The 25872-nt window shown below is 35.1% G+C and overlaps 1 protein-coding gene and 2 long non-coding RNA genes across 5 annotated transcripts; 2 read left to right on the top strand and 1 right to left on the bottom strand.

The window, feature by feature from the left end:
- Positions 1-26: 26 nt before the first annotated feature.
- Positions 27-25240, bottom strand: LOC100648319 (dynein axonemal heavy chain 5). Of its 3 annotated transcripts, XM_048406473.1 has the most exons (34): positions 24485-25240; positions 23823-24062; positions 23165-23319; positions 22829-23052; positions 21768-22045; positions 21502-21675; positions 21164-21393; positions 20855-21054; positions 20503-20726; positions 20015-20190; positions 19750-19932; positions 16116-16514; positions 15543-15793; positions 14948-15193; positions 14700-14863; positions 14260-14514; positions 13959-14187; positions 12782-13455; positions 11546-12351; positions 11273-11480; positions 10772-11158; positions 10172-10344; positions 9688-10054; positions 9379-9573; positions 9175-9313; positions 8776-9052; positions 8154-8595; positions 6316-7673; positions 2537-6114; positions 2212-2438; positions 1826-2137; positions 1152-1603; positions 793-1087; positions 27-582 (listed from the first exon to the last, which is right to left on the bottom strand). In XM_048406473.1, exons 1-34 carry the CDS (start codon positions 24830-24832, stop codon positions 196-198), a joined length of 14253 nt encoding a protein of 4750 aa, XP_048262430.1. In that variant the 5' UTR covers positions 24833-25240; the 3' UTR covers positions 27-195. The 3 variants fall into 3 exon arrangements, 2 of the variants coding, with proteins under 2 accessions (XP_048262430.1, XP_048262429.1); XM_048406472.1 differs by lacking the exons at positions 20855-21054; positions 21164-21393; positions 21502-21675; ... (3 more) ...; positions 23823-24062; positions 24485-25240 and having other exon boundaries at positions 20532-20771; XR_007224283.1 differs by lacking the exons at positions 20855-21054; positions 21164-21393; positions 21502-21675; ... (3 more) ...; positions 23823-24062; positions 24485-25240 and having other exon boundaries at positions 338-582; positions 793-1046; positions 20532-20771.
- On the top strand, positions 8910-9661 carry LOC125385235. Its single transcript, XR_007224293.1, has 2 exons — positions 8910-9040; positions 9127-9661. It is a non-coding gene; the product is annotated as an uncharacterized LOC125385235 (long non-coding RNA).
- Positions 14714-16368, top strand: LOC125385236. The gene is made up of 2 exons (XR_007224294.1): positions 14714-14854; positions 15056-16368. It is a non-coding gene; the product is annotated as an uncharacterized LOC125385236 (long non-coding RNA).
- Positions 25241-25872: the final 632 nt, after the last annotated feature.

Below are 25872 nucleotides of genomic sequence, written 5' to 3'. Positions count from 1 at the left end.
TTTCTTTTTAATTAAGAAAAAGAAAGTAATGTCGAGTATTTGAATATATTGAAAATTTTAATGCTTTGAAAGGATGTACATAAACATCTGATAAACCTTACATGGTACAAACTGGTACTGTTTGACATGCATTATATCTGACGTTTTAGTATTACATAATGTGATTGGTATTTAGCGAGTACATTATAGCAGAAATTACTTTATATCACATAAAAGCGCTACACCTCGTAGCGTCCAATGTCGAGGGTTATGATCAGTTTCAAAATCGATCGATCCGATGTACTTCGAATCTGTTCTTTGTGGTTTTCTATATATGGGACATTCATAAAGTTTTGGATCTTTTCCTGCAGTTGTGTTTATTGCATAAATGTAAATCACAGGCATTTGTTCATATAGAACTTTTGGTTTACTTTCTACTAATTTGCTGGTTTTACGATCAAGCGAAGCACCCTCTAAAAATAGGCCATGAACGTATACTCCCTCCTGAGGTGGATTTTTTATATCTTCCTTGTTAAATCTTGTAATTAAATTTTGTAATACAACAGAGTCAAGAGCCCAACCTTTATGTGCTCGAGTTACTTCCTGCGAAATATAGAGATTTGAAAATCAAAATTATTTTGTTTCAAATTTGTAAATATTGGACAGCTTTCTTATCGATGCAATTCAAGAAACGATATCACGAGTAATTATTTTTAATTCATTCGAGGTATTGTATAATAATAAATTTCATTTATCGTTGAAAAAAAATTAATTTTAAATTTAGTATTTTCGAAAAAGGAATATTTGTCTAACTTGTCTCATTGCAGTTAGAAATCCTTGAGGATTGAAAAATCCAGTCATCCAAAAGACCTTAGGTCTGCCATAAATGCACCATTGTCTGAATTGATGATCTCGTTCTAAAAGTTCTGTGTACCAAAATCCAAGCGTTGCCGATTCCCAGGAAATTTTTAGCCATTTCTCGGGAATGCGAGCATCGTACATCGCATCCAGTGACTTTCGTAAACCTTGGCTCATCACAATGGTACCTTCGATAGCTAATTTCAAATCTGTTAAAGTGTTATACACCTCTTTAATGACTCTAGTGATCCTGTAGAAATTAGACTAGTAAGCAAATTATTTAGACATAAAAAAGAGAATGTAAGAAAGTATACCTGTCGATTTCCTGTCTCAAAAATATATTCATCGGTAACAGTGCACCCATTCGTTGAAGTGCTTCTTTCACTTCAAAAGAATTATATTGCTTCGGTAATTTGGCTAGCATATCGTTAGCAAGTTTATAGACGACGTTTTCTCTAGTTTCACCGCCTTGTGCATTCCCTTCTTTTGGTTGAACACTCAAAATCGTGTCAAGTATTCCTTTCGCTGTATTTATTTGGTAAGTAATGTCTGCATTTGGATGCAAACCAAACACTTCCGGCGTATCGGTTGCAGGCAAGCTATCGATGTAATCCAAGTATCCCTGAAGATTCTTAGTTTGTGGTACTTTGTATCCACGATAAAATTCGAAGCCAGGTCGCAATAGTACATCGCAAAACCAAACGTGTGTAAATGTAGTTAACAAACGCTTGTCGAAGTCATCAGTGACTCTACCACCGTACTGAACCTGCATATAGAAATAAATATAAAATAGTTAGGTATAACGAACTTTTGTATTTTCGTTTCAGTTTTATGTTTGTAATTATTTTGAAGTGTGATCATTTTGAAGATTTACTTGTTTGGGATCAACCACGTGCAACTCGATGATATACTAATAGTAAATCACCAAAAATAAGGTAACACAAAAGTATTTTAATAAATATTTGTATAATTAATACAATTTTCAAACCTCTCCAAGCATATAGCAAATAGTTGGCCACGATACTCCCCGTTTTGGATCCATTTCATCCAAATGATTCTGTATAAACTGAACGGAAGCAGCAAAATCAGCTTGATTAAATTCATATGGTACGTTCCAACCAAGAGGTCCGAATTTTCTACGTTCTTGAACTACCGTATGTAGAAATGCAACAGCATACAGTAAAGGTGGCCACTGTGTTTGCGTACTGTAATCTAATGTATCCTGCGTTACGCCTTGGTAAGTTCTTTTCAAGCTGGCTCTAATACCTTGCGGTGGTTCGTTCGTAAATTTGATGGCCATCTGAAATGTTGCTGATTATAAGAAAGAACTTATTTGTCTATAAATTAACCCTTCTGACAGATGTAAGGAAAGACCTGCAATAAACCAATAGGAAATTGTGGATGAACTTCTGTAGTCATCCAAAGCCTAAATGCTTCATGCACAATGTCTGTTTCAACTAGAGCGTCCATAACTTCCGTGCAAAAAGGAAGTGATAAGTGAATATTTTGTAGCAATACCCAAGTACCAGCGTTCATAGCGTCCGAGATCAATTTTCGAGCATGAAATTCTTGGCCTTGTCCCATGGACACCGATTGCAATTCTTAAATATACATTAAATATAAATTATACTTTTAAATGAAATCGTAGCTTATTTTTATTTTTATATTTATATAAGTTAAACGTTCTCAACTTGCTTACGGATGACTTTTTGCTTTGCCAGTGCAGTAATCTGTGGGCTAGGATCTGATCCTATCGACAATATACATATAAGCGGTGATCTAACTTCAGACTCTAACCACGTAGCTTCTAGATCCAAGATCTTCGTTTCTCCATACTCTTTCCCTAATGATTCAACCACGTATTTTTTCGCCTGGGACAAAGTTCGATCTGGACTCCACGATCTGATCAAAAGTAATTTTCTAAATACGTCGAGTTTCTTCTGATATCCGCAAGGAAGTTCCTCTTCCTCGGGTTTCTCTCTTTCGTACCATATTCGCCATTCTCTTTCGCTGAATTCGATTTTCGTTAGAATATCCGAGAACGTGTCTAGTTTGCTGATCTCGACTAGATTCAACCAAGTTATGTCAAGAATCCACCTGAATGGTTTAGGTGTAACTGCGTTTAAGTCCAAGGATGCACCGCCTTTAATAAAAGCATTGAACTCTGTATGAGAAATTACACCTCGATGACAGTCTATCTTCATAGCTAGCATCAAGGTGAACAACGATTTGTGTCGTTCGTATAGACTTCTCAGAGTAAAGGCCCACACTTCGTAGGTAAGGTGACGAAGAATTATGTTTATTCTTTCACCAGTGATAGGACTTTTCACAGATTTGGTAATGGAATTATCGAATATAGTCAGAAATTGTCGCAACGAATTTTGGTACATTACGTTTACGTTGCTCATCTCTACAATAAGGAAATACAAAATAGATCCTCTCGACGCGACAGCGCGGAATTCTTCTCGGGCTAGCATGATCTTCTTTTCCGTTAACGCAGACACCTTTAGTTTTTCATTAACCGATTCTGCAGTTACTTTGGTTTCTCTGAGCACATTTATAAGCGCTTCATCGTCTACTAAAGAGCCTTCGGAAGAGGTGAGTCGATGTAACAGAGTGCTTTCGAGTTCTTTCATTGATCGTTGGTTCGTCATCACAGATTCGAACAGAGTCACCCTTTCGGCTTCTAAGTCTGCCTTTTCCATAAGGATAACTCTACCAAGTAGCTGATCTTCCAGGCCTAACATCGTGACGGTAAAATCGATTATCGATGTCTTTGCTGAAATTTCAGGACTGTAAGCAGGATTTGGTAATTTCGTGGTGATGTACAACATAAAACCGGGCATTACATCGCATTCTTTGTCACCGACGATTACTTTCTCGATGGAACCGGATTTAATAAAATTCTTTTCAAGCACGTTATCGAGAACTGGATCTAACTCTTCCGCGATGTCTTCTATCAGCAATGGTCTGCCTAAAGAGAGACTGTCTTCAAGATGAGTCCTAAAATATTTGTGATTAAGAGACGTAATCTGTAGTTCGTTCATGCATTCCTTGTTCTTTATCCACATTTTCCCTTGATTCTGAGGATCTATTAACAGAGGATAGGAGGAGGATTTAGTTACAATAAGCGCGTTTTGCACAGACAATTCGTCATTTGGTAATCCTTGAAGCGTCCATTCCGACATTGTCGCACTGTCTACGAGCATGTTTGTAATGTTCAGATTTTTAGTGAAGGGAATGGATTTAGTTGCCAAAATGTTCATCCAAGATGACACTAAGCTAGCTCTGTACTGTTGATTATATGGTCCACAGTACGATAAAAAGCCAGTTGCTAGTAAAACGTCTCCAACTAGTCGACCTAACTGAATTTTAAATTCGCTGCTTTGCTCGGTCCAGCGTATTTTCTCACCGCCTAACCCGTTAATCAATGCGGTTGCAGCTGTCATTTTTCTAAGACACACGTTTGCAGCTTCTGTCAATCTTTGCTTCTCCGAAACAGCAGAGTCATATTGTTCCTTAACCGCTTGCAAGGCCATTTCTCTTTCCGATAATTCTCTCTCGGCGTTTGCCAGATCCTCCATGGCTACCTTGAGTCTTGCTTCCTGCAACGCTAAATTAGCCTTCAGTGGCAGGACTTCCTTATTCACCGAATGGAAAAAAGCCATTGCCTTTGTCCAGGACAATAAACCTGCCACGTCACCGCAAACTCGTCTAGCAGTTTCCATGTTATAGTCCTCCATCTTAAAGTAAGGTTGAAGTAATTCAACCATCTCGTTGTTTATTATGTCTTTCGGATAGTTTTGTAATTGAAGCAAGAACGTGGTGCTGGCCATTAACTTCAACGATTCTGCCCAAGAAGGCTTTGGACATGGCGCAGCTGTATCCGGAACAACCGATCCAATTTTACGTTGAAATAGAATTAACACACAATCCATAATTCTCATAATGAGATGAGGCGGTCTACCCAATTTTCTAACGGTAGCTATATGAGCCGGTTTAATAGTGTTCAAAGCAGCTTCTGCTTCCTCCAGCGCAGGCTTAGCAGCCTCTAGCTTTTGTTCAGCTAAGGCTTTTTCTTCTGCTATGCAAGCTACCAATTGCTCAGCTTTTTCTTTCACTTTTTGCACCTGATTCTTAAATGCCTCTGCCTGCATTGCTCTTTCTGTTACTTCCAAGAGGACAGTTTCTGCTTTTTCAGATGCTTGAACTAGCTCTTTTTCCATCTCAGCTAGATCTCTTTTCAAGATCTCAACTGATATGGAAGCTTCTTCCAGCTTCGCTAAGCCAGTATCCATGCGCCTAGCTCCCTCGCCTAGTTCATGTTGTTTGCTTTGGTAGATATTTTTGTAGCCACCGATGAAGTTCAAATACGATTTTGGCGTGACGTGAGTAGCGCGACGAAATCTTTGAAAGTATTCCGCGGACGTCAGAGAAACAATATCCTGTATGGAGCCTAAGGCATTTACCAATTCAGATTTGACTTCGCTGGTACAAGCTATGTTAAAGTCATGCAGAAAGTGTTTAGCAACTAAGATTAGAGCGTCTTTGGGCCAAGGTTGGAACCAATCGATCGTGCAGCCTGATATGAGAGCTGGAAAACGTTGAGCACGATTTCTAAACTTTTCGCCAACGGGAGAGAAACAAAATACTACGTGTAAATTTTGACAGGTCCTCTGAAGAAAGAAATCCATTACGAGTTCGTTGTTGATCGTTCGTTTTGGATTTTCGCGTCTCAGGATAGGCGTCAATTCTGAAATGATCTCTTGCTGTTCGTCACGAGTGAATAAGTTGCTGATAACCCCGGAGCTCAGAATATTATTCAAGTATTCCAAGAAGCCCTCCTCTTTAATGTCCAGATCAGTAAATATAAACGTCGTACCCTTTCCTTGAGCTCCACATGTTCGATAGAGATATCTTAGATCTTCTAAAAAATTTGCTACGTTGTAAGATCTTGTCAAAGTGATTTGAAACGTTTTGTAGCCGGCAATGAAGGACGATAATTTCGTAAGACTTTGCTTGCCAGATCCTCCGACACCTACTAACATTACATTCCCTTTTGGATGCCTAATGACTCTAGATATTTTAACCAAATGTAGCATGGCATCGGGGAAGAAGACCAAATCCATACCAGAACCTCTTTGCATTTCGTTGAATTGCGAAAGGAACATTTCTAGTCTGTCCCTGAGGATTTGGTCGTCATAAACGGGTTCGTATACTTTCGGTAACTCAACGTCGGCGTCTTCACCTTCTTCACCAGTTGGTTCGGGCGCATCTCTAAAAATTGTTACGAAAATGGTAAAAAGTGCGTGTAATTGAGCAATTCTTATGATTTCCTAATGCTAATAAACATGTTAATATTTGTTTAAGGTAGAAGTTTTATCACGCCTGTTTTTCGATCGACGATATTACTGTTGTGATAAGCTAAATAATCTGACTTAAATTAAGTACGCGGTTGATCGTACCGATAATACTTACCTCATGAAATCTACGAATACAGGATCTTGATCGAGCATGTTCGTATAATCCTTCCCTAGCATTTCATCAACAACTTTCAGAATTTCTTCATCGAACCAGTCTTTATCCGCTTGTATAGTGAATCTATCACTGAATACGCGACTGCACTCGTGTTTCCACAGCAACATAAGCACACTTTCCTTATCGATAACTGTGGATAGTGTACCAAGCATACCTTGCCAAATTCTTGATAAATCTCGAAGATTAAAGGTATAGTGAAACTTGGCCGGTGTAGGTAATAAATTAGCTCTAGTTCTTTCCCAAAGTGTTCTTGTCAGGGGAACCATTTTATTGACGAGATTCCTAACTTCCGTTGAAAATCCTCTTTTAGCGTTGTAATGACCTTCTCCGAGCACGCTAAAAATGCGATCAATGGATGCTTCGTTAGGTAGCGTACAATTGAAAATACAAAACTGTCTCTTCAATCTTAGAGGAATGTCATTCCTTCCACCACCTGGTTGACACATTGCTGCCAAAAATGTTACGTCTACGATGCTAGTAAAGTCTCCAGGTTTCTCTAAAGAATAAAATCCTTTCATATCCATCGTTTGACGAACAATTTCGTTGGTGATTTGATCCCCCCACTCGTTTATTTGTGGCAAATTTATATCATCAATGAAAACCAACATTTTTTTCCCTCCTGGTGGCCCAAACATGCTACCTAGACGTTTCTCCACGTAACTTTCTATGGTTTTCTGAAACTGATATGGACTCGTAGCCGAGCTGAAATTGAACGATCTACTTAAAGTGGTCTCTCTGTTCGCTTTTTTCATGTACGACTTCATCATGACGGTTTTGGCAGAACCTTGTTCACCTATTAATAAAACTGCTTTATCTTGACGACCAATTAAATCGATTAGGTATTGTATTCTCACATTATCAGGTATAGGAACCAATACATTGCTGTAATCAGGCGTCGAATACTCTGGATAAACGTAATTGGTCACCATGCTTGTCCACGTATCCCATTTACCCTTTTCACTGACATAGAAATCGAACAATTTTGCTTCGGGGTATTTTTCTGACGTTGGTAAATCTAAACTTTCGAAATTTTGTCGCAGGTAGGAGTCATACTTTTGCCTGTCCGATGTTTCTAACAGTGCTCCTATACCCCACACCAAAGCAAAAACGTAAAAGCGTTTTAGATGTTCGGCTGTCATCGGTTGGCGTTTTTCATCTTCTGTTTCTTCGTCGTTGTCTTCTTCTATGCGTACTTCGGGTGGAATTAGACCCTCGAGGAGACATAACATTTGTCGCACTATGTTGCATTGTAGAACGTCTATTGTCAACGATAAAGCTTGAGTGCTCCATGAATAAATCTATAAATTAATTATATGTTGCCGCAATTACAATATTACAATATTACAATGTTACAATACAATAATATTGTTAGAAATTTTATTTAGGATACAAATAAATAGTTTCTAGAATTAACTTAATATTTTCATAGTAATTTTTTCAGGAAATATGAAATATGAAATGTGAAAAATAGTTTCGTAATAAGGTAAAACAATGTGATTAATTTTTCATGTTAATTTGTAATTACATTACTAATTTGTTTAGAATTGAATATTTACACATATGGATCAAATGGAAATATGGGATAATGGACAAATATAAACTCGAAATATCAACAACAAAATATATATTGAAGTATCTGGAAAATAAGACATAATTTTCTTCACGTTTAATTTTCTTTATCAACATTTGAACAAAATTTGCGCAAGTACCTCTATTTAATCTAATTATGAATAATGTGTTTTTAAATATTTTATATAATGACAATTATGTTTCTTTACCTGCGTAAAAGAATCTGTAAAACATTGACCAAACACTTCTTGCTCCAAAGGTGTTCGACTTTTCAACCAAGCAGTCACCACAGGATTCCAGTCCAATCCTGATGAACTCATGTACACCATTCCATTACGAGATACCGTAGCTGGACTTGCATTGTCGATATTATGAGGCTCAAAGATGATCTTGCAATTAGATGACATCGATAATCGGTCACCATTCGCAAGAGTCAGAGTTTTATTGTCGTCCAGTACAGAGTTTAAGTTCTCGATCCAGATACTATCAACAGGTCCGTCAAGCACCATCCATACGTACTCTCCTTCTTTTAATTTCAGTGTTTTGCGCCATAAAGCTGAAAATATTCCATCCGTCCAATCATTAGTCGCCACGTCCAATCGGCCAAACATTTGAGCAGCTGTTATACTTTTTGGGTTCATTCTCATCTCTCTGTAAAATACGTTCCTGATCATTGACCGAGTTAAATCATTTTAAATTATATTATTTGGTGAAAAAACAATTTTTAACGGTGTTTTGTAACGTTTTTCGAAAAAAATAACTTCGCGGACTAAGAATGAATTTTTATGTTGCCATATAAATTATTAGAGAAATATTTGTCAATGTAATTACCTATGGAAATTGCCGCATTGCGTTAAAGCTTTCATCAAAATATGTATACAAGTGGTTTTTCCTGCACCGGTCGGACCTAGGGTCATTATTCCATGTCTTACCCTTTGTGTTTCATATAGCTGTATTAATTTTAGCACCCACGGTGGATGGTATATCAACCCAGCTTCTTCTACTTGTTGACTAATAGCAGCTTCCAACTCTGGATAAGAAGTCTTTTCAAGAGCTTGATTTGGAAACAGATCAGCCACCAATGATATAAATAATGGTTCGTCCTCGTCTAAAATGATTAATGTACTCGATACTAATATTTATTTTATAGATAACATTTATTTTGTACATGTATCTTTGCAGGTAGTAATAGCAGATATTCTTAGTATAGTAATAAGTATAATTATGTACCTATGAGCTTCGAAAGATTCATATCTCTTAAAACACGCATAACGATCGTGCTTTCAGAATCTTTGGAGTTTACCCTTTTCGACGCTCCTAATGTTCTTAATACGGACAATATGTTTCTTAGACCAAAGTCGTAATGGACCTTCATAAATGAACAGGATGTTTATTGAAATTACAATTTAATTATTGTGTTTTTAAATATATTACCTGTTTTGTAAGTTGTTCTTCGCACAATTTGTACAAAGTGTAAAATTTCCGAGCAAGCGTGATGTTTTCCAGGAAACCACAACTAGCTAGTTTTACTCGAATAATGATTTGTCTATCAGGTACCATCATAGCGACGGTGCGGAACTGTATCTTTAGATTCTCTGGAAGTTCTTTTCTACCGGCATATCCAGGATTCTGTAACGTAATTCTTATCTTATAATTCTAACTTTTACATCACATACAAAGTTTCCTGCAAGAAAATAACTTTACATTACAGTATTAATACGTTTGTTATCTTTTTTTTTTTACCATTGTTATAAATATTCCAAGCTCAGGACACATGTCAATCAAGTCTCCATCGGTAAAAACGAACTGCTTCCTTTTCTCCCTCTTCGCAGCCAAAACAACTGCAACTTGTTGAGCAGCGACAGACAACACTGGTAACTCGATTCTATTAAATTCATCAAAGCAACCCCAAGATCCGCTTTGTGCTAGTCCTTTATAGATACGTCCTAATCCTCTATAATCCATTTGATCCGAACAATTGAATACTACTATATATTTGGCCAAAGTTTTGCCCATATCTTTGACAGTTTCAGTCTTGCCTGTTCCGGCTGGACCACAAGGTGAGCCACCCATAGACATTGATAATGCTTGTGCCAAAGTTATATAGCATCTAGAAACATGAAGTAAAAAATGAAATAGATGAAAAAGCTACACATAATTTTATAATATTTACGTATTTATCGTAATTTATTGCCGTGAGATTTTTTCCGTACGCATTTGTAGTTACCTGTCTGTTAATGGAGTAATCACGAGTCTTTCTGTGCATCCTAGATATTCATTTTGATATGTAAAGTTCACGTCTGTTATACAGATCGATGTTTTGTCAAGATCTTCTTTGAAGTAAAATCTGCATTGCTTCAGCCACTCGAAATCGTTCAGTGATCGTACATTCAAACGGCACTATGTATGAAACCTCATAAATTAATATTCTTTCAGAGGTAAACAGAAATGGTAAAATTCGATTTATTTGAAGTCATCGGGGGAGAAACAGACCATATAACTCGAGTCGTATAATAAGAAATTTCTAATTTCTAATTAGACACTAATTTAATACAATAAGTGAAGTCCAGATAAGTGGAATTTTTCTGTATTATTTTACGAAGAAATAATTTTTTAAGAAAAAAGAAAAATGTCAATAATGCTCTAGTTTCGATCCCTAGATTTTTATATTTTTTATTCTCTAGAATAATAATCTTATATTAGAACGTAAACTTTAGATTTACTAGTCATACTTGGACTGTTCTTTCTTATATTCTCTGGCAGCAAAGTTTGCACACTATACAGCAGGACGCCCTGTATATATTAATATTATTTTCCTTTAACTTACTAATATATCGAAGATATCACGTTGATGCACATGAATTGTAATCAAAGTTTCAAATTTTGTTCTTTCAATTTTTGCAAGATCTCTGGTAGTCTGATCAATCAATGTATTTAGTAAGTCCAGGAATCTGTTGTTCGTTTCTGTCATAATCTTTTTATCTGCACGAGCTTGAGCTAAAGCTAGCTCACTGTCCCTGGTCCAGATCATTTGTATTCCTAGTAAACCGACCTGAGCTGGCATTTTATCCAAAAATGTAAGTAGATTAAAGTTTGCATCATTTATCATTGAATAACACTGCCGGATTATCGAGTGTAAAGATTGTTGCGATGTTTGCAAAAGTTGCGTTAGCCACGTTTCTACTGAGCCCTCTGCCCTCACCGCTTTTTCAAGCTACGTTTCAAAAATTGCTTAGCATTATATTTTTGTTAATGTGATACCACGATAATATTATATTTCAGCGTTTAAATATATCATTAAATGTTTTGAACAAGATCCCACACGTACCAAGATCGTTTCACCTTCCGATGAAATAACAGCGGTCATTTTATTATATTCGATATCATGAAACTTCACATAACGCGTATTGTCGAAAATAGATAGCAGATGGTTCTGTATCGTGTGAGAATCAGAAGCTTGACCAAGTATCTCCAACAAAGCAGGGTCCGATACAAAGAAGAACCTTGGGAACATCATACGCTTCTTTTCTAAATATCTGCAATTGCATTAATCATTGTAGCAATTTCGTTTACTATTTACAATTACTAATTGCATGCATACCCACTAAGAGATTTCTGACACAATTCTAGCTGTTCCTGCAGATGTGGCAGAAGTTGCTTAAGCAAATCATCTCCTACACAACATGGTACCACTCCCGGAGTTTCGTGTGCCCTTTGCATAATTTTCTGCCAGCTCTTATCAATCTTACTAAACCTTTTCGCTTCTTTCGGTAATTGTTTTGCTATGTCACCACCAACGAACACGGCTTCCAGATAAACCCACATATTTTGTACCAGTAGCCATCTTTCTAATATTTCATTTGTGTTCGACAGATCTGTGAGCCATTGTTGTATCTGCTTGCGGAATGGCGCGTTGTATCGATTCGACATCAACGAGCCAAGCACCATTAAACTGTCTTCCAGTTGGCCAATCGTCTCAGCAGTGGTGTCTCCTCTTAATAATAATTCTCCTCTGTTGTTAAACGTCATGAACGTCAACTCATGAGATGACCATTCATTCACCACAGTCCTTAATTTCGCCTCGATGTCTTTTTCTTTCATGGCTGAAATGCAAATGTCTTCGATGTCCTCTTTATATTTCAATAAAGGCGCCTCCAGGATGTTCTTCAAGCAGAAACCCTCGCTTTCAAGGTCAAACGAGTAGCCCGTCACTTCTACGATCCTGTGCCAGTGGCGAGGTTTCATGGCTTTGTTGGCCATTAATTCTAGGAGTGGACACATGTCGTTAAAGTCGTCGATGGTTTTCTTTAGGGCGAAGAACGCGGGCCATTCCTTCAGACCCTTTGGCAACTTGCGGCATCGGTTTTGGAATTCCATTAGCTCGTTGTTTATGTCCTCAATATTCACCTGAACATTGCATCAGTATTCTTTGTTATAGGTAAGGTAAGTTATCTTGCTTTCAATATTGATGTATTATGTACAATATATATGATCGATATTAAATTAACATCTGCAATATGTAATAATGTTCTGATATAATATTCGTATATTACACAAATATATTCGATGTGTAATTAATATTAATGAATGATCAATGTATTATCAATACTTTTAAATAAGAAAATGTCTGTTCTTTTTGTCGAAGTTACAGCTATTAGAATATCAAATTTGAATATTACCATTCTCGGATTTGTTTGAATTTGTGGAAGATTGATGAAATCTAAAAATATCATACATAATACATCTAATGATATAAATAAAAGATTTTTCTATTAAGTATGTGCAAATATACTTTCACGAATCGCTTCAGATATTCATTTTTGAAGAAATATTTTACCTCACTCCATGGAATGTCATAGTAGCTGTTCACCCTGTCGATAACATCATTGTACAACTTATACAATTTCTGAAGCAAATTCAGCTCCTTTCTTATCTGCGATAGTTCAGGATAATCTGTTGTAGGTAAACCAAACAATTCTTCACCACTTTGGTAAGTTTGCAATTTTCTCCACATGCCATCGAATCTATTTTGGAACAAAATCTGCCTATCTGAAGCTTCTCGTGGACTTAGACCAGCCTGCATAGGTCCAGAAGATCTGTATTCCTCACAATACATCTTGTTATCTATATGGAAGTTCTCAAGATTGTTTCTAAGGTCTTCCTCGAACTGTGGCTGCAACTTCAATAGCAACACGTGACTTTCTTGCGCTCGTGCGAGCAACTGTTGCCACGTATATCTCAAGTTATCAACTTGTTCCAGACATTCTTGGTCTACTGGTACTTCGTATCTTGTGACAATGTTGAAGGCTTCCTCGATTGGGTCGATTTTTAATTCCATGTCAACTTCTTGTTCCCGAATTTTCTTTAAAGTATCCATAATAAGTCGTACGTCGTCCAGATCGCGTATCTGACGATCCAATTTACGCTCCATTTCGTTCATTAACGCATAAACATATTCCATTTCGCGTCGGTACTTCTTTTTCATCGCTTGACCAATTTTGTGGGTGCATGCTATGGACATTTGTGTCAGAAAGGCGTCTATGTCTCGGAATATGACTGCATTTTTTTATGTATTTTCTATTTTGCGAATTTTGAGAATTTCATTATATATATATATTTTTTTTTTCGACAGTGTTTTAATACAATTCAAATCTGGCTTTATTTTGTGAACTTTAGTAATACATTTGACGTTATTTTTATCTACACATCACGAATATCGCTGTTCTTTCGTGAAGAATAACGAATAATAAATAGCAACACAAATATTTGATTAATATATTCAATCTGATTTCAAATTGGGGGAAAATTATATTGTTTCGGAAAGCGTTACGAAGAAGAGATTCGAACGTATTTGGGTTGATCCGAACTTCTATTCAGTAGCACTGCACTGTTATCATAATTAAAAGGAAAGCAACATAAAACAATTTATTTTATGAAGCTTCAACGCTAGATTGTGCGTATAGAAGGAAAATTATAATTAATCTCCTACGAATTTTAAGTTAATGTTACTTTACCTTTGATTTCCGTGTATAAGCCATATTTCAGCTTCTCCGTGGAGACAGCGATGGAACTTCCAAAAATGACCATATCAGGTTCAGTTGCTAAAAGATCTTCGAGTTCACTGTGCTGTCGAAGCGTAGATTCAAATTCAGGCAAAGAAATTTGTAGTAATTCCCGCATACTTCTTTCATTCTTCCACAAGAATTTATATGGCTTCCACCTGTCGATAAATTCTGCAAGGTCCTGTAATAATAATTAGAAATTTGTGTTACTACAAGCAGAACGATATTTACAAATATATATAAGATTTCTTACTGGCTTGAATTCTTGCATGCACGTGTTTAACATGGATAATAGTTTCATCACTTCTTTGTTATCCATCACCATTGCGTGAAAATTCTGCTCTTGAACAGGAAAAATTGATCTCTCCTCAGAGATAATTTTGAACAGCCTTCGTCTTCTGACTCTTGCATCTTCTGGCTCTTCTTGTTTCCTGTTCGCTGCTTGCATCTGAGCGCGCATGACGATATCTGCGAAATTCCTTTTGGAGTAGGCTTGACCCCATGTATCCTGAATTATTAAAAAATAATAATGTGTTATAATAAGGTAAATAATATAATATATTATAATATATATTAGACGTTTTACATCACAGCATTATATCGTAACATAGATACAGTACTAATATAATAATGGCATGTAATACTAAACGTTTATCATTGTATGTATTATACTACATATGTTAAAAATTATACCTTATTTATTCTAGAATTCCATTGCGACACTCCTCTCGCAACGCCAGCAATAGTTTTACCAACTAAAGTTAGTACTTCCTGTACGTCGTCTAAACTAGGCTTCACGGTCACCACCGGTATCATTAATGTTGCATGAAGCAGAAATATTGGATTCGGTGCGTCCTCTGACCAAACGATAATTATTAATTCACATGATCATCTGCAAAACTTTGGACTATGCATTCATATTTTATCGAACAGGAAGTCACCTGGATCGATTTCCCGAATAAATCGCTTTCTAATAATGTCCAATGAGCTTCTAGTGACTCTTATCAGAACATCGACGACCTTTCTAGAGTAATATCTCCTCATTTCAGACACGGCATTTCGAACCATGTCTTGCATTCCTTTCGGTAAGCTACCAGGAGTAACCAACAGCTGATGAGGATCGTCGAATAAATTCCAAACTAAGGACCAATCTTGTTGAACTGTTTGGTCCACTACCTCTTCATTTTCTGTAAGCTCATCGTACATAAAAGTTATGATTGGGAAATGTGCAAAAAGAAAAAAGTAAGAAACGTGGATTAAAATATTATAAATGATATTTATAATCTATTTTTTATATAATTGGTTTAATTCTTATTGGAAATTGATTAGAGTCGAAAAGAAACAGAGGCGTACCATCGTAAAAACTTTTTGAAAAATATCCAAAACAGAATTGCATTATGTATTAGTGAAGCTCACTTGCAAAATTTTTACGATGAAATTTTTCATTTTCACGCTGATATATGAAAACAAATTTCCTGGCTATTTCTATATTTAATTATGGAAGAAACTAGTTTTTCAGATAATGTCACATATCACCTTCGCTATTAAAAAATTCGAATTGACTGGAATTAGCAGCAGCTTTGAAATTCTCTGCCGCGTTCTTAACAAGATCTAGTACTTCTTCCACAGCCTCTTCCACCATCATACTTTTACGATATAAATCTACCGCTGCCAGTCTGCATACTTCTTCAGTCTTTTCTACAAATTCCTCTATAGTCCAAGGCTGATCAGATTCTGGCATAGAATGTAACGTTATCTTTTGCATAGCTGCCAGCACCTGTAAAATCCTTGAAACAAGGGAAGGGAACTTTTATTTGATTTTATAAATACCTATGAACTTATGCAGAACGATCAATGATGAAAATCTGGAATCCTTATCATTGTAAGAAATTTTCTTTAACTGTCAAATATCAGCAAAATTATTACATCTGTATAACAAAAATACCTCTTTTAATTCTAATAAGAATTTGTAGAAAAGTAAAATAGACGAAAATTAAGAGACACTAAAGAAAGACAAAGGCAAACGAGTAATATAATATATGCTTATCTAAAAAAAGCTATTGTAATTTAGAAAGGTACGATTTGCAAAAAGTTTAAAAAGAAATGTACCTATTGTCGTACACATCGTGAACCCTTGTAATAAGGATATCAAATTCCTTGATCTGCTGTTTTGTGTTCTGATAGAAGTTTCTCCATTCTGGATTGGTCCAATTCAGAGAAGTCAAACCAGGTTCCAACAAAGATGCAACTCGCACCAAATGCGGTAGTAACAATGGCCTCACTTCAAGTTTCACACGTCTGGCCGTAAAGACGAACTCTTCGATCATCAATTGGAGAGAGTCTGTGACCAATGTGAAATAATCTTTCTTCGCCAAAATAGTCAACGCGACGATAGGAATTTCCAGATTCAATTTGGCCAAGCAGTCAGCTTCTCGGAGCAGGAGAGTGACGCGTCCTTCCAAGTTGACTTTAATCTTTCCTGTTTTCTCGTCCACCGTCAGCAAAGGTCTGAATCAATAAAACAAAATATGATGTTTACGTAAAAAATTAACACTAGGTTTACGGGCGTTTCGTATATACCTATCTCTACGGGACCCGTCAAATTGACGGGTAAACGAAAATACGTATTTTTCATTAAAAAATCGATTTATTCAAATTAAGTCTGCAAGGAACAATATTAGGCTTCACATTTAAATAAATTATTAATAAATAAAACGTCTTTTTTTTAAATTATCACTAAAAAAATAACAATAACATTAACACGACCCGTCAATTTGACGGATTTTGAACTTTGAACTGAAATATCTCAAAAACCATAGCATTAATTTTAACCATTTTGCATCGTAAATTAATCACTTCATCTAAAGAATTTATGCACAAAATTATTTTTTCCTAGGCTTTCTAATTTTTGAAATCTGTATGTAGTATATCTATCTCTACAAGACCCCTCAAATTGACGGCTTAGCTGATTTCATAAACAATCTGTTTTTCAAAGATAGTGTGCAAAAGTTTCAGTGATCGTAGACATTTCCCATTATTGTCTCCACTTATTGTAAGTATTTACAATAGGATAATTGAATTTGGGCACAGTATTTTCTTATTTTGAACAATCCCCCTTTTCTAGCAATCATGAGTAAATTCAAGAAATATAATAATACAATACTAATAATACTAATAATACAATACTAATAATAATAATACAATAATACAATAGGATAATTGAATTTGGGCACAGTATTTTCTTATTTTGAACAATCCCCCTTTTCTAGCAATCATGAGTAAATTCAAGAAATATAATAATACAATACTAATAATACTAATAATACAATACTAATAATAATAATACAATAATACAATAGGATAATTGAATTTGGGCACAGTATTTTCTTATTTTGAACAATCCCCCTTTTCTAGCAATCATGAGTAAATTCAAGAAATATAATAATACAATACTAATAATACTAATAATACAATACTAATAATAATAATACAATAATACAATAGGATAATTGAATTTGGGCACAGTATTTTCTTATTTTGAACAATCCCCCTTTTCTAGCAATCATGAGTAAATTCAAGAAATATAATAATACAATACTAATAATACTAATAATACAATACTAATAATAATAATACAATAATACAATAGGATAATTGAATTTGGGCACAGTATTTTCTTATTTTGAACAATCCCCCTTTTCTAGCAATCATGAGTAAATTCAAGAAATATAATAATACAATACTAATAATACTAATAATACAATACTAATAATAATAATACAATAATACAATAGGATAATTGAATTAGGGCACAGTATTTTCTTATTTTGAACAATCCCCCTTTTCTAGCAATCATGAGTAAATTCAAGAAATATGATAAGATATTGGACAAAATGTCAACATCAATGAAGATTGTTCTGAGGATACCTCCGAAGAAGATCAGTATGAATTAGGTCAAAGCAAAGCTGACAGTGAAAGCTTTGAATACATCGAAAGTGGAGAGATAGAAGGATCTTCGGATAGTGAAGAGGAACACTTCTTGAAAGTGTGTCGTAACAAGAAAAGGATGCGTATTCTTTTTAGTTCTGACTCCGAGGATGAAAGAACGAGCATTCCAAGCATATCCCAAAATGTAATAGGTGAAATTGAAATTGCAATTGACGGGACATAGTGCATAAAACTGAAAGCAGGCGAATCTAGGGATAGGACGCCCGTTCGTATGATATTCAAGGATATCGCAGGGCCTACTGGTTATGCTAAGAGAAATATTATGTCGGGTTATGTAACTAGTGCTTTCGAATTAATAATTGACAGACACATAATGGAACACGGAAACGATTGCAATGAAACCGAGGCGCATCGAGTTTTGAAAAAGGACTGGACAATCACAGTTGCTGAGTTGCGTAGTTTTCTAGGAATTCTATATATCCAGTGCGCATATGAAGCGAGATCATTGAAAGCCTCCAAAAGATTACAAACAGATAAATTTGCGCTGATATCCGAAATATGGAACAGATTTATAAGTAATAGCCAAACCTGTTACAAGCCATATGAAAATATCTCAATAGATGAACAATTATTTCCAACGAAAGCCTGATGCAGGTTTACGCAATATATACTGAATAAGCCTCATAAATTTGGCATTAAATTTTGGTTAGCAGTTGACGTTCAAACAAAATATATTTTGAATGGTTTCCCTTATATGGGGAAAGATGAAACTCGATGCTCAAGAGAAAAAAGGACAAGATGACATTGTTTTCCTCAAATTTATATAAATCAGAAAACTGCACACTTACTGTGTATAAAAGTAAATCTAAAGTAAAAGTCCTCCTTCTAAGCACCAAACATACAGGTGTACGAATAGAAGATAATTATAAACGTGTTCCAGAAACCATTGCTTTTTACAATAAAACAAAGTATGGTGTTGACCAAATAGCACGCAAATATAGCGTGAAAGCAAGGAGTTTCCGATGGCCCCTTCAAGTCTTTTTCAATATTTTGGATTTGACAGCGATAAACGCGTGGATACTATATAAAGAGTGTATCAGATCGAAAATATCCAGAAAGGAATTCATATTTTGTTTAGCCGAGGAATTAACTGAAGAAAACAAGGACAACATTTGCCAAAGATCAGACACTTCATTTCTGTCACCTTCAACATCAGAAGTGCGAAAAAGTTGCCAAGTGGATTATTGCAAAAAAAATAGAAGTAATAATTATTGTTTATATTGCAAAAAGATCGTATGCGGAAAATGCACAAACAATATTCAGTATATTTGCAAAAAATGTGCTCAATAGATATGATTAGCCTGTACTGTTAATGTTATTGTTATTTTTTTAGTGATAATTTTAAAAAAAGACTTTTTATTTATTAATAATTTATTTAAATGTGAAGCCTAATATTGTTCCTTTCAGATTTAATTTGAATAAATCGATTTTTTTAAAGAAAAATGCTTATTTTCGTTTACCCGTCAATTTGATGGGTCCCGTAGAGATAGGTATACCACATACAGATTTCAAAAATTAGAAAGCCTAGGAAAAAATAATTTTGTGTATAAACTCTTTACATGAAATGATTAATTTACGATGCAAAATGGTTAAAATTGGTGCTATGGTTTTTGAGATATTTCAGTTCAAAGTTCGAAATCCGTCAAATTGACGGGTCCCGTAAACCTAGTGTTAATAAAACGTGGAATTAGTTAGCTTGGTTCTTGTTTGCGAGGGACTTGTATGATCGATTTACCGTTTGAGACAGTCTTCAATGACCCAAGAGTTTTGATGAGTCCAGACTTCAGCAATGTCTGATTTATATTGGTTCAAAACACCGAGGGCATAATTATACCGTTTTTCTAGTTCCATAGTGAGCGGAAGAGTCTTTAGCACTGGATGATTGGAAACTGATGTAGCCAATTCATCTAAATGTACTCTGAAGAGAAAATAATTTGAGTCAGTGATATAAAAATCATAAATTATCGTTTGACGATGTATGAATAACTTGTTTAATTTACTTCAATGAATTTGCCCAAGTTAATCTTCCAGCGATAGCTGGCATATGCCTTGGTAATGGTGGATCATCCCTCTGTTTTTTGAATAACTTTAGTATTCTGTCCACTTCTTTGTCACAATATTTTACTACTATGTTGTACTTTTCATCTAGCTTCGTTAGTGGTATCTTCTCACTGACCTTAAAACCAAGCAAATTAATTAAAACATTAAAAAGTACAAAAATTAAGAAACTATAAAATCAAAATATTCAAATATTGAAGTATTAACAAATTTCGAAAGTACATGATTTTAAGATGTATTGAATACAATATGTATCGACAAAGAAACATGTTCATACATACTTCATGTTCATACATACAGATATCATGTTCATACATACATGTTCATACATACAGATTCAAGTGCTATAATTAGAGTAATTGTGCAACTTTACATGTCAAATGTACAAATCCTCGTGCATTATTTAATCAACTATAATGCACCACTTCACTTTTTCGAATCGAGTTAAAAATCGTATACCCTGAAGAGTTTCCCAAACGTCCGCATAATTTTTCTCAATGATGTTACCGATGTTTTGTTTCAGACTATCAGTTTTTGTCATGAAATCATTGTAGTCCGTATCAAATTCAGTATTCCTTGGATCTAGATAATCGTAACCTTTAGCGGTAGCAACTTTCTCAGCCGCTTCGAAAGTTCTTATGGCATCGTCCAATGCTATTGGAGTAAAAGAAAATAAAAAATAGAAAACTGAAAATTACGCTCACAAAACGATCTAAAGTTGAAAAGTGTAGATAAATATTAACGAATTAAAAACAAATAGCATCCGTATATTAATTACATACATTCTCCCAATAAAAGACCCTCCATTCTTCTTTCGAAGAGACTTTTGTAATCTTGTATCAATTCGAACATAGTCAAAATTTTTCTTACTCTATCGCAAAAGGAATCGAATCGTCCAAATACGTGAGTTTCTGAAAACGAGAATTCTTGTTCGGTTACAGCAGGAGAACAACGAACCAGTCTATAAGTTTCTCTGTAAGCTCTGTAATTTAATGGTATTCTTTGTTATTTCCCATATAAAAGGACAAAAAATGAATCGGTATGTCTCAGATTGAAATATAACGATAAAAAACAGAGAATCCATAATTTACTTGTTCAGTTTTAAGCAATGCTTCAGTTTCGATCGCGCAACTGCTCGATCTTGACCCCAGACAGTTTCTCGACCTCTATTTGTGACGTAATCACGACAAGCCACGATCATTTGATTCGTGATTTTTATCATTAACGAACTAGTTCGTTCCGAGGTGTTGTAATACCTCGACACGCTGTATATTAAACGAACTGTTTGTAATAGCGATACGAGGGAATCTCTCATCTTCACCTGATAAATACTTAATATCAATATATATGAATATATATAAAACACACATAGAAAACAATATAGGAAAATAAAAATAATTTCTCTTTTTCGTACGATATGTTATCTTACTGGATCGTCCAAATACAAGCAGTGACAGCATTTTTCCAACGCCTGTATAAATTTTGCATTATCCTTCGCTTCGTTATAACAATAAGTGACTTCATCCTCTACATCGACCCAATCTTTTATTAACTTGGAACGCGCAACTTGCAAACAAAGAAGCGACATTCGTATTTCGTGATCCTAAATATTTATACGTAGCACAGATAATAGTTTACTCGTTATTACGATTGACAGTAAAATTATCTGCTACGATACGAAAATGCAAATAGAACCTGAAGTTTGTTGACTAACTGACTGAATTGTGCTCCTCTTCGTTTCCAATATTCCAATTCCTGCTGAGGACCAGAATTATCATTCTCTCGTTTCACCTGCTTGCTTTCTACCATGAAGTCTTTCAATCTCTTGATCCACGTTCGTACTCTTTCCTCTACGATATTCACAGCGCCTTTTTTCGCTATAAATGCTTTTGCTTCCTCAAAGTTGCGCACTTGCATCATTAGAGCTTCATCGTCATCGAATACCCGTCCTTCGTGAGCTATCTGTTCACACACTGCGAAAATTTCGAAAATATTTTATATTATGATCTTTATATCAAAAATAAGGAATCTTCGTAGCAAAGTTTAAGATATCGAATATACGCTAGTTACTTTTACGCTATCGCTGCAGGTTTCTATTCAAATGTTAATATTATAAAATAATCATATTAATATAATATTAACATTAATTTTAATATTATATTAATGTAGTATCTGAATGGGTCTTAGAGGAAAGGACAGAAAGGACAAGTATTGATGTTTTGATTTAATAAATAATATTCGAAGCAACGAAATGATTACAATGCTGTCGTACGTCTTATTCTCATACGCGGCTTTCGACTTCCCGATTCACACTCTCCGGCTTCTACACTCGCTCGCTCTCGCTTCTCAACTCTAACTGCACGCCTTTTGCATTCGTTCTCTCCGACTTCTCAACTAACACTGCCTTTAGCGTCTCTTTGTCTCTTCTCGTCCTATCGGACACGTATCCTGAAATGCCCGTGGCCAGGGTCACGCAGGCCCTTTCCACGAAACTATCCATTTGAAAAGACCGACGACGCATTGATGTACCCGATGATGCCGCGGCTTTGTTTACGGTTCAGCCGATATCTTAGGCCTTTTGTCCACGATACTACATTAATATTAATAATAATAATATTATAAAATAATAAAATGTTTCTAAAAATGTCAATCACGTTCATAAAAATATAAATTTACATAAATATTTGCAGTTTAATGATATAATCACCTAAAATTTTATGAAAATACAGTGACTGTATATGTAATTCTATTGTTACCTTTCAAAGCACTGCAGAAAGATCTTAATCCCGGTAATAAAAGGCTCTTTATCATCGGACAATCGTCCTCTCCTTCAGAACCAGGATGTGCAAGCGCATCCATGAAAACGTATTCTACTACCCTCTGTATCGCGGTTATTATCCCCACTTTTTTTGTGTCTATCACACCGGTATAAAGATCTTTTTGGAAACCTTCCTCAGGTAATTGTTTCGAGATATTTAATCTAAGAAAAATTTCGAGCTTGTATCACTGAAGTGCGACTATCAATTATAACTTCATAAGACTGTTATGTATAATACTTCATACTTTGTTAGACGTTATGCTTTATATCATACCTGAATATGTAAACGCATATTCCAGTACAAGGTACTTGCCATCCATCGGTAAGAAACAATTTCTTTTTCCCTGGTTCTTTTGTTTCCTTTTGTTCTTTAACTTTCGGCACCGATGTGCTTGGACTTGGTCTAGAGGTCGAAGTTTTTGTTTGGATCTGCAAAATAAAATTCCACGGTTATCTTATTATTAACACTGGAATAATTAGACTGTAATAATACTGATATCTAAATATACTAAATATATATAATTGTAATAAAGTGTCGTATCATAAAAATGTAATAGGTACATACATGTAAGAATTATGTTTACCATCTGAGTGAAAATCAACATTAACCTTATCGAACTTATGTATTGTTAACAACTTATGTATTTATACAATCGACTTATGTATTGTTAACAACTGCATACAAAATAAAATCGAAATGTGACAAAATGACAAGTTTTAGTTTCTTTCTCCTGGTAATTATTAAAACCATGTGAATATTTTCAGCAAAATTAATATTGACTTTCATCGAGATAGAAACACGATTATACAGAGTAATTCACTTTCATAATACTACTTTAATTATAATTATTTATGTGTACATTAAAAAATACTTAATAATTTTGACGTTAGATTGAGGTTTTTATTAAAAAATAAAAGATAAAAGGTTTGACCGTTTCTATAGGACGTAGAGTTTCAGGTTCCTCCACTTCTTGATAATACCAGACAAGGGTGGACTTCATATGGGGCAAAAATAGTTGATTGATTTCGTCCAGCATGTCTCCCTCGAAAACGTGATCCATGACCTCGTGGCGGGACAATTGTGTAGCATCCATCAAGAGCTGGAAAGCGAATTCTAGACGGGGATCCATCTCCCCTCGTCTTGCCTTTCTCTCGCATTCTTCTCGGCGTTTCTGCGAAGCAAATCGAGGATATTAATTGTTTCTTATACGTCGTGCTTGAGTCAATAGTAATGCCTTATCATTGATCAGACATTATGTTCGCCTATTCTCTTTATTACAAGTATAGCGTAGCTTAATCGATTGCAGTTTTATTTTTTATTTTTGATGTCATCCCTTACTACTATTATCAAAATGTGATAAATTGTCATATCGCACACTCGAGTTTCAATAATCCAATTTAATTTCACAGTAGAGCGACTTTGTGAATTTGCGTTAGGTTAATATCGCTATAGTTTATCTAATTATTTATTGTCCTACTGTTCTACACGAGTATTACGGTAATCGGTAGCTTCACTTAGCGCTTCGCATAATAACAAAAGAAAATATACGCGCGAATAAAATATAAACGGTCAAAAAGCGAAAGAACAATAGACCTGGAGGACATCACCGGTCCCTTCTTCGTCGCTGCCTTCCTCAGAATTCTCTGACTTTTGTTGAACCAACAAAGCAGGAGCTTGCACGAACATGGTCAAACGAATTAAACCGGCAAAGACGATACAATTACACGATAAAAGAATGAATAACGCGATGGCGAGATTCACCGACAGTCGCACCGGCGAACTGAAAGACTTCTGAAGTAATCTAAGGAGCGAATATCCAGTGCCACGAGTTCGTGTCTGGTACCGCCCTTCTACGTATCGTTCGTGTCGTGTGGGTATTTCCGCGCGATTCTGTCGACAGTAGTCGATACTAATACCACATAGTGTGTATTCTTCTTCCATTGTCGCAAAATCATGTTATACAGGAATAGTCGATATAACAATGAACAACATTCGTGGTATTAATGATAGTGATGGATTACATGGTGCATGTTTTAAAATTAATATTGGTCGATTTTTTGCATCGGTGATCGAGATATTTGTTAAAGCGACGATTGTTACAACATGTTGTGAATATTTCTTATTTGTGAATCCACGATCCAGTAGTTGTGTACGCGCGACGATGAAGCTAACACCTCTGCAACGAGTATACAAGAATAAGTTACGTATAGTATTTGTATTTATATACAAAGATTATTCTTATCTTCTGAAGCGTTACTTTTGCTTTGTATTTTTCTGCCACCGGATTAACCAGCATGTTACCATATAATCAGAAATATTAGTAATTCAACGTCGCTTTTCAAGCGATGATTCGACGATGTTGCTTAAAAATTAGCATTGCAACGAATGTTTTAAAATTGAAATGTAACTTTAGTTTTCCTGTTTCAATTTGTAGATTACCAGTGCTCATGTATTGCCTCGCGTATACTGTTTTTCTACTTTTTGGATTATTATTTATATTCATTGCATGGAGTAGGTCTGCAAAAAATTAGTTCAATTAATTCTATATAAAATACTCATTTCGTATTAATAATATAATTAAAAAATATAATATAATTAAAAAAATTTTTCACTTTATACCTGCAATATGTAGGTATATATATGTACTTTTGTTATCACAGTTGTTCTAGCCGCACCTCGCTTTATGTGTATATAAATACGATTACATTTATGTACGTAACAAATAAATGCGTACGTCATTTTCTATATGCCATAATACAAAATCGAGATATAAATATATTTCTACCATTGAAGTATTTGTAAGTATTTAAAAATATGCTTCAAACAAAATCAAAAAGTTAAAATCAGATCTCCATACGCCGATCATTTAAAATCAATTAAAACCATTACTCGTAATTTCCTATTATCAATATGTATACGTGCCTTCTACCTTATTCTCCTCACTCGTTAACAATTTCGCCTTTATCGAGAGCTAACCATTA

This window comes from Bombus terrestris, chromosome 6 (genome assembly GCF_910591885.1).
Source record: "Bombus terrestris chromosome 6, iyBomTerr1.2, whole genome shotgun sequence".
Classification (NCBI taxonomy): Eukaryota; Metazoa; Arthropoda; class Insecta; order Hymenoptera; family Apidae; genus Bombus; species Bombus terrestris.
The sequence above is the reverse complement of the archived record's forward strand: the minus strand, read 5'-3'. Positions and strand labels throughout refer to the sequence as shown.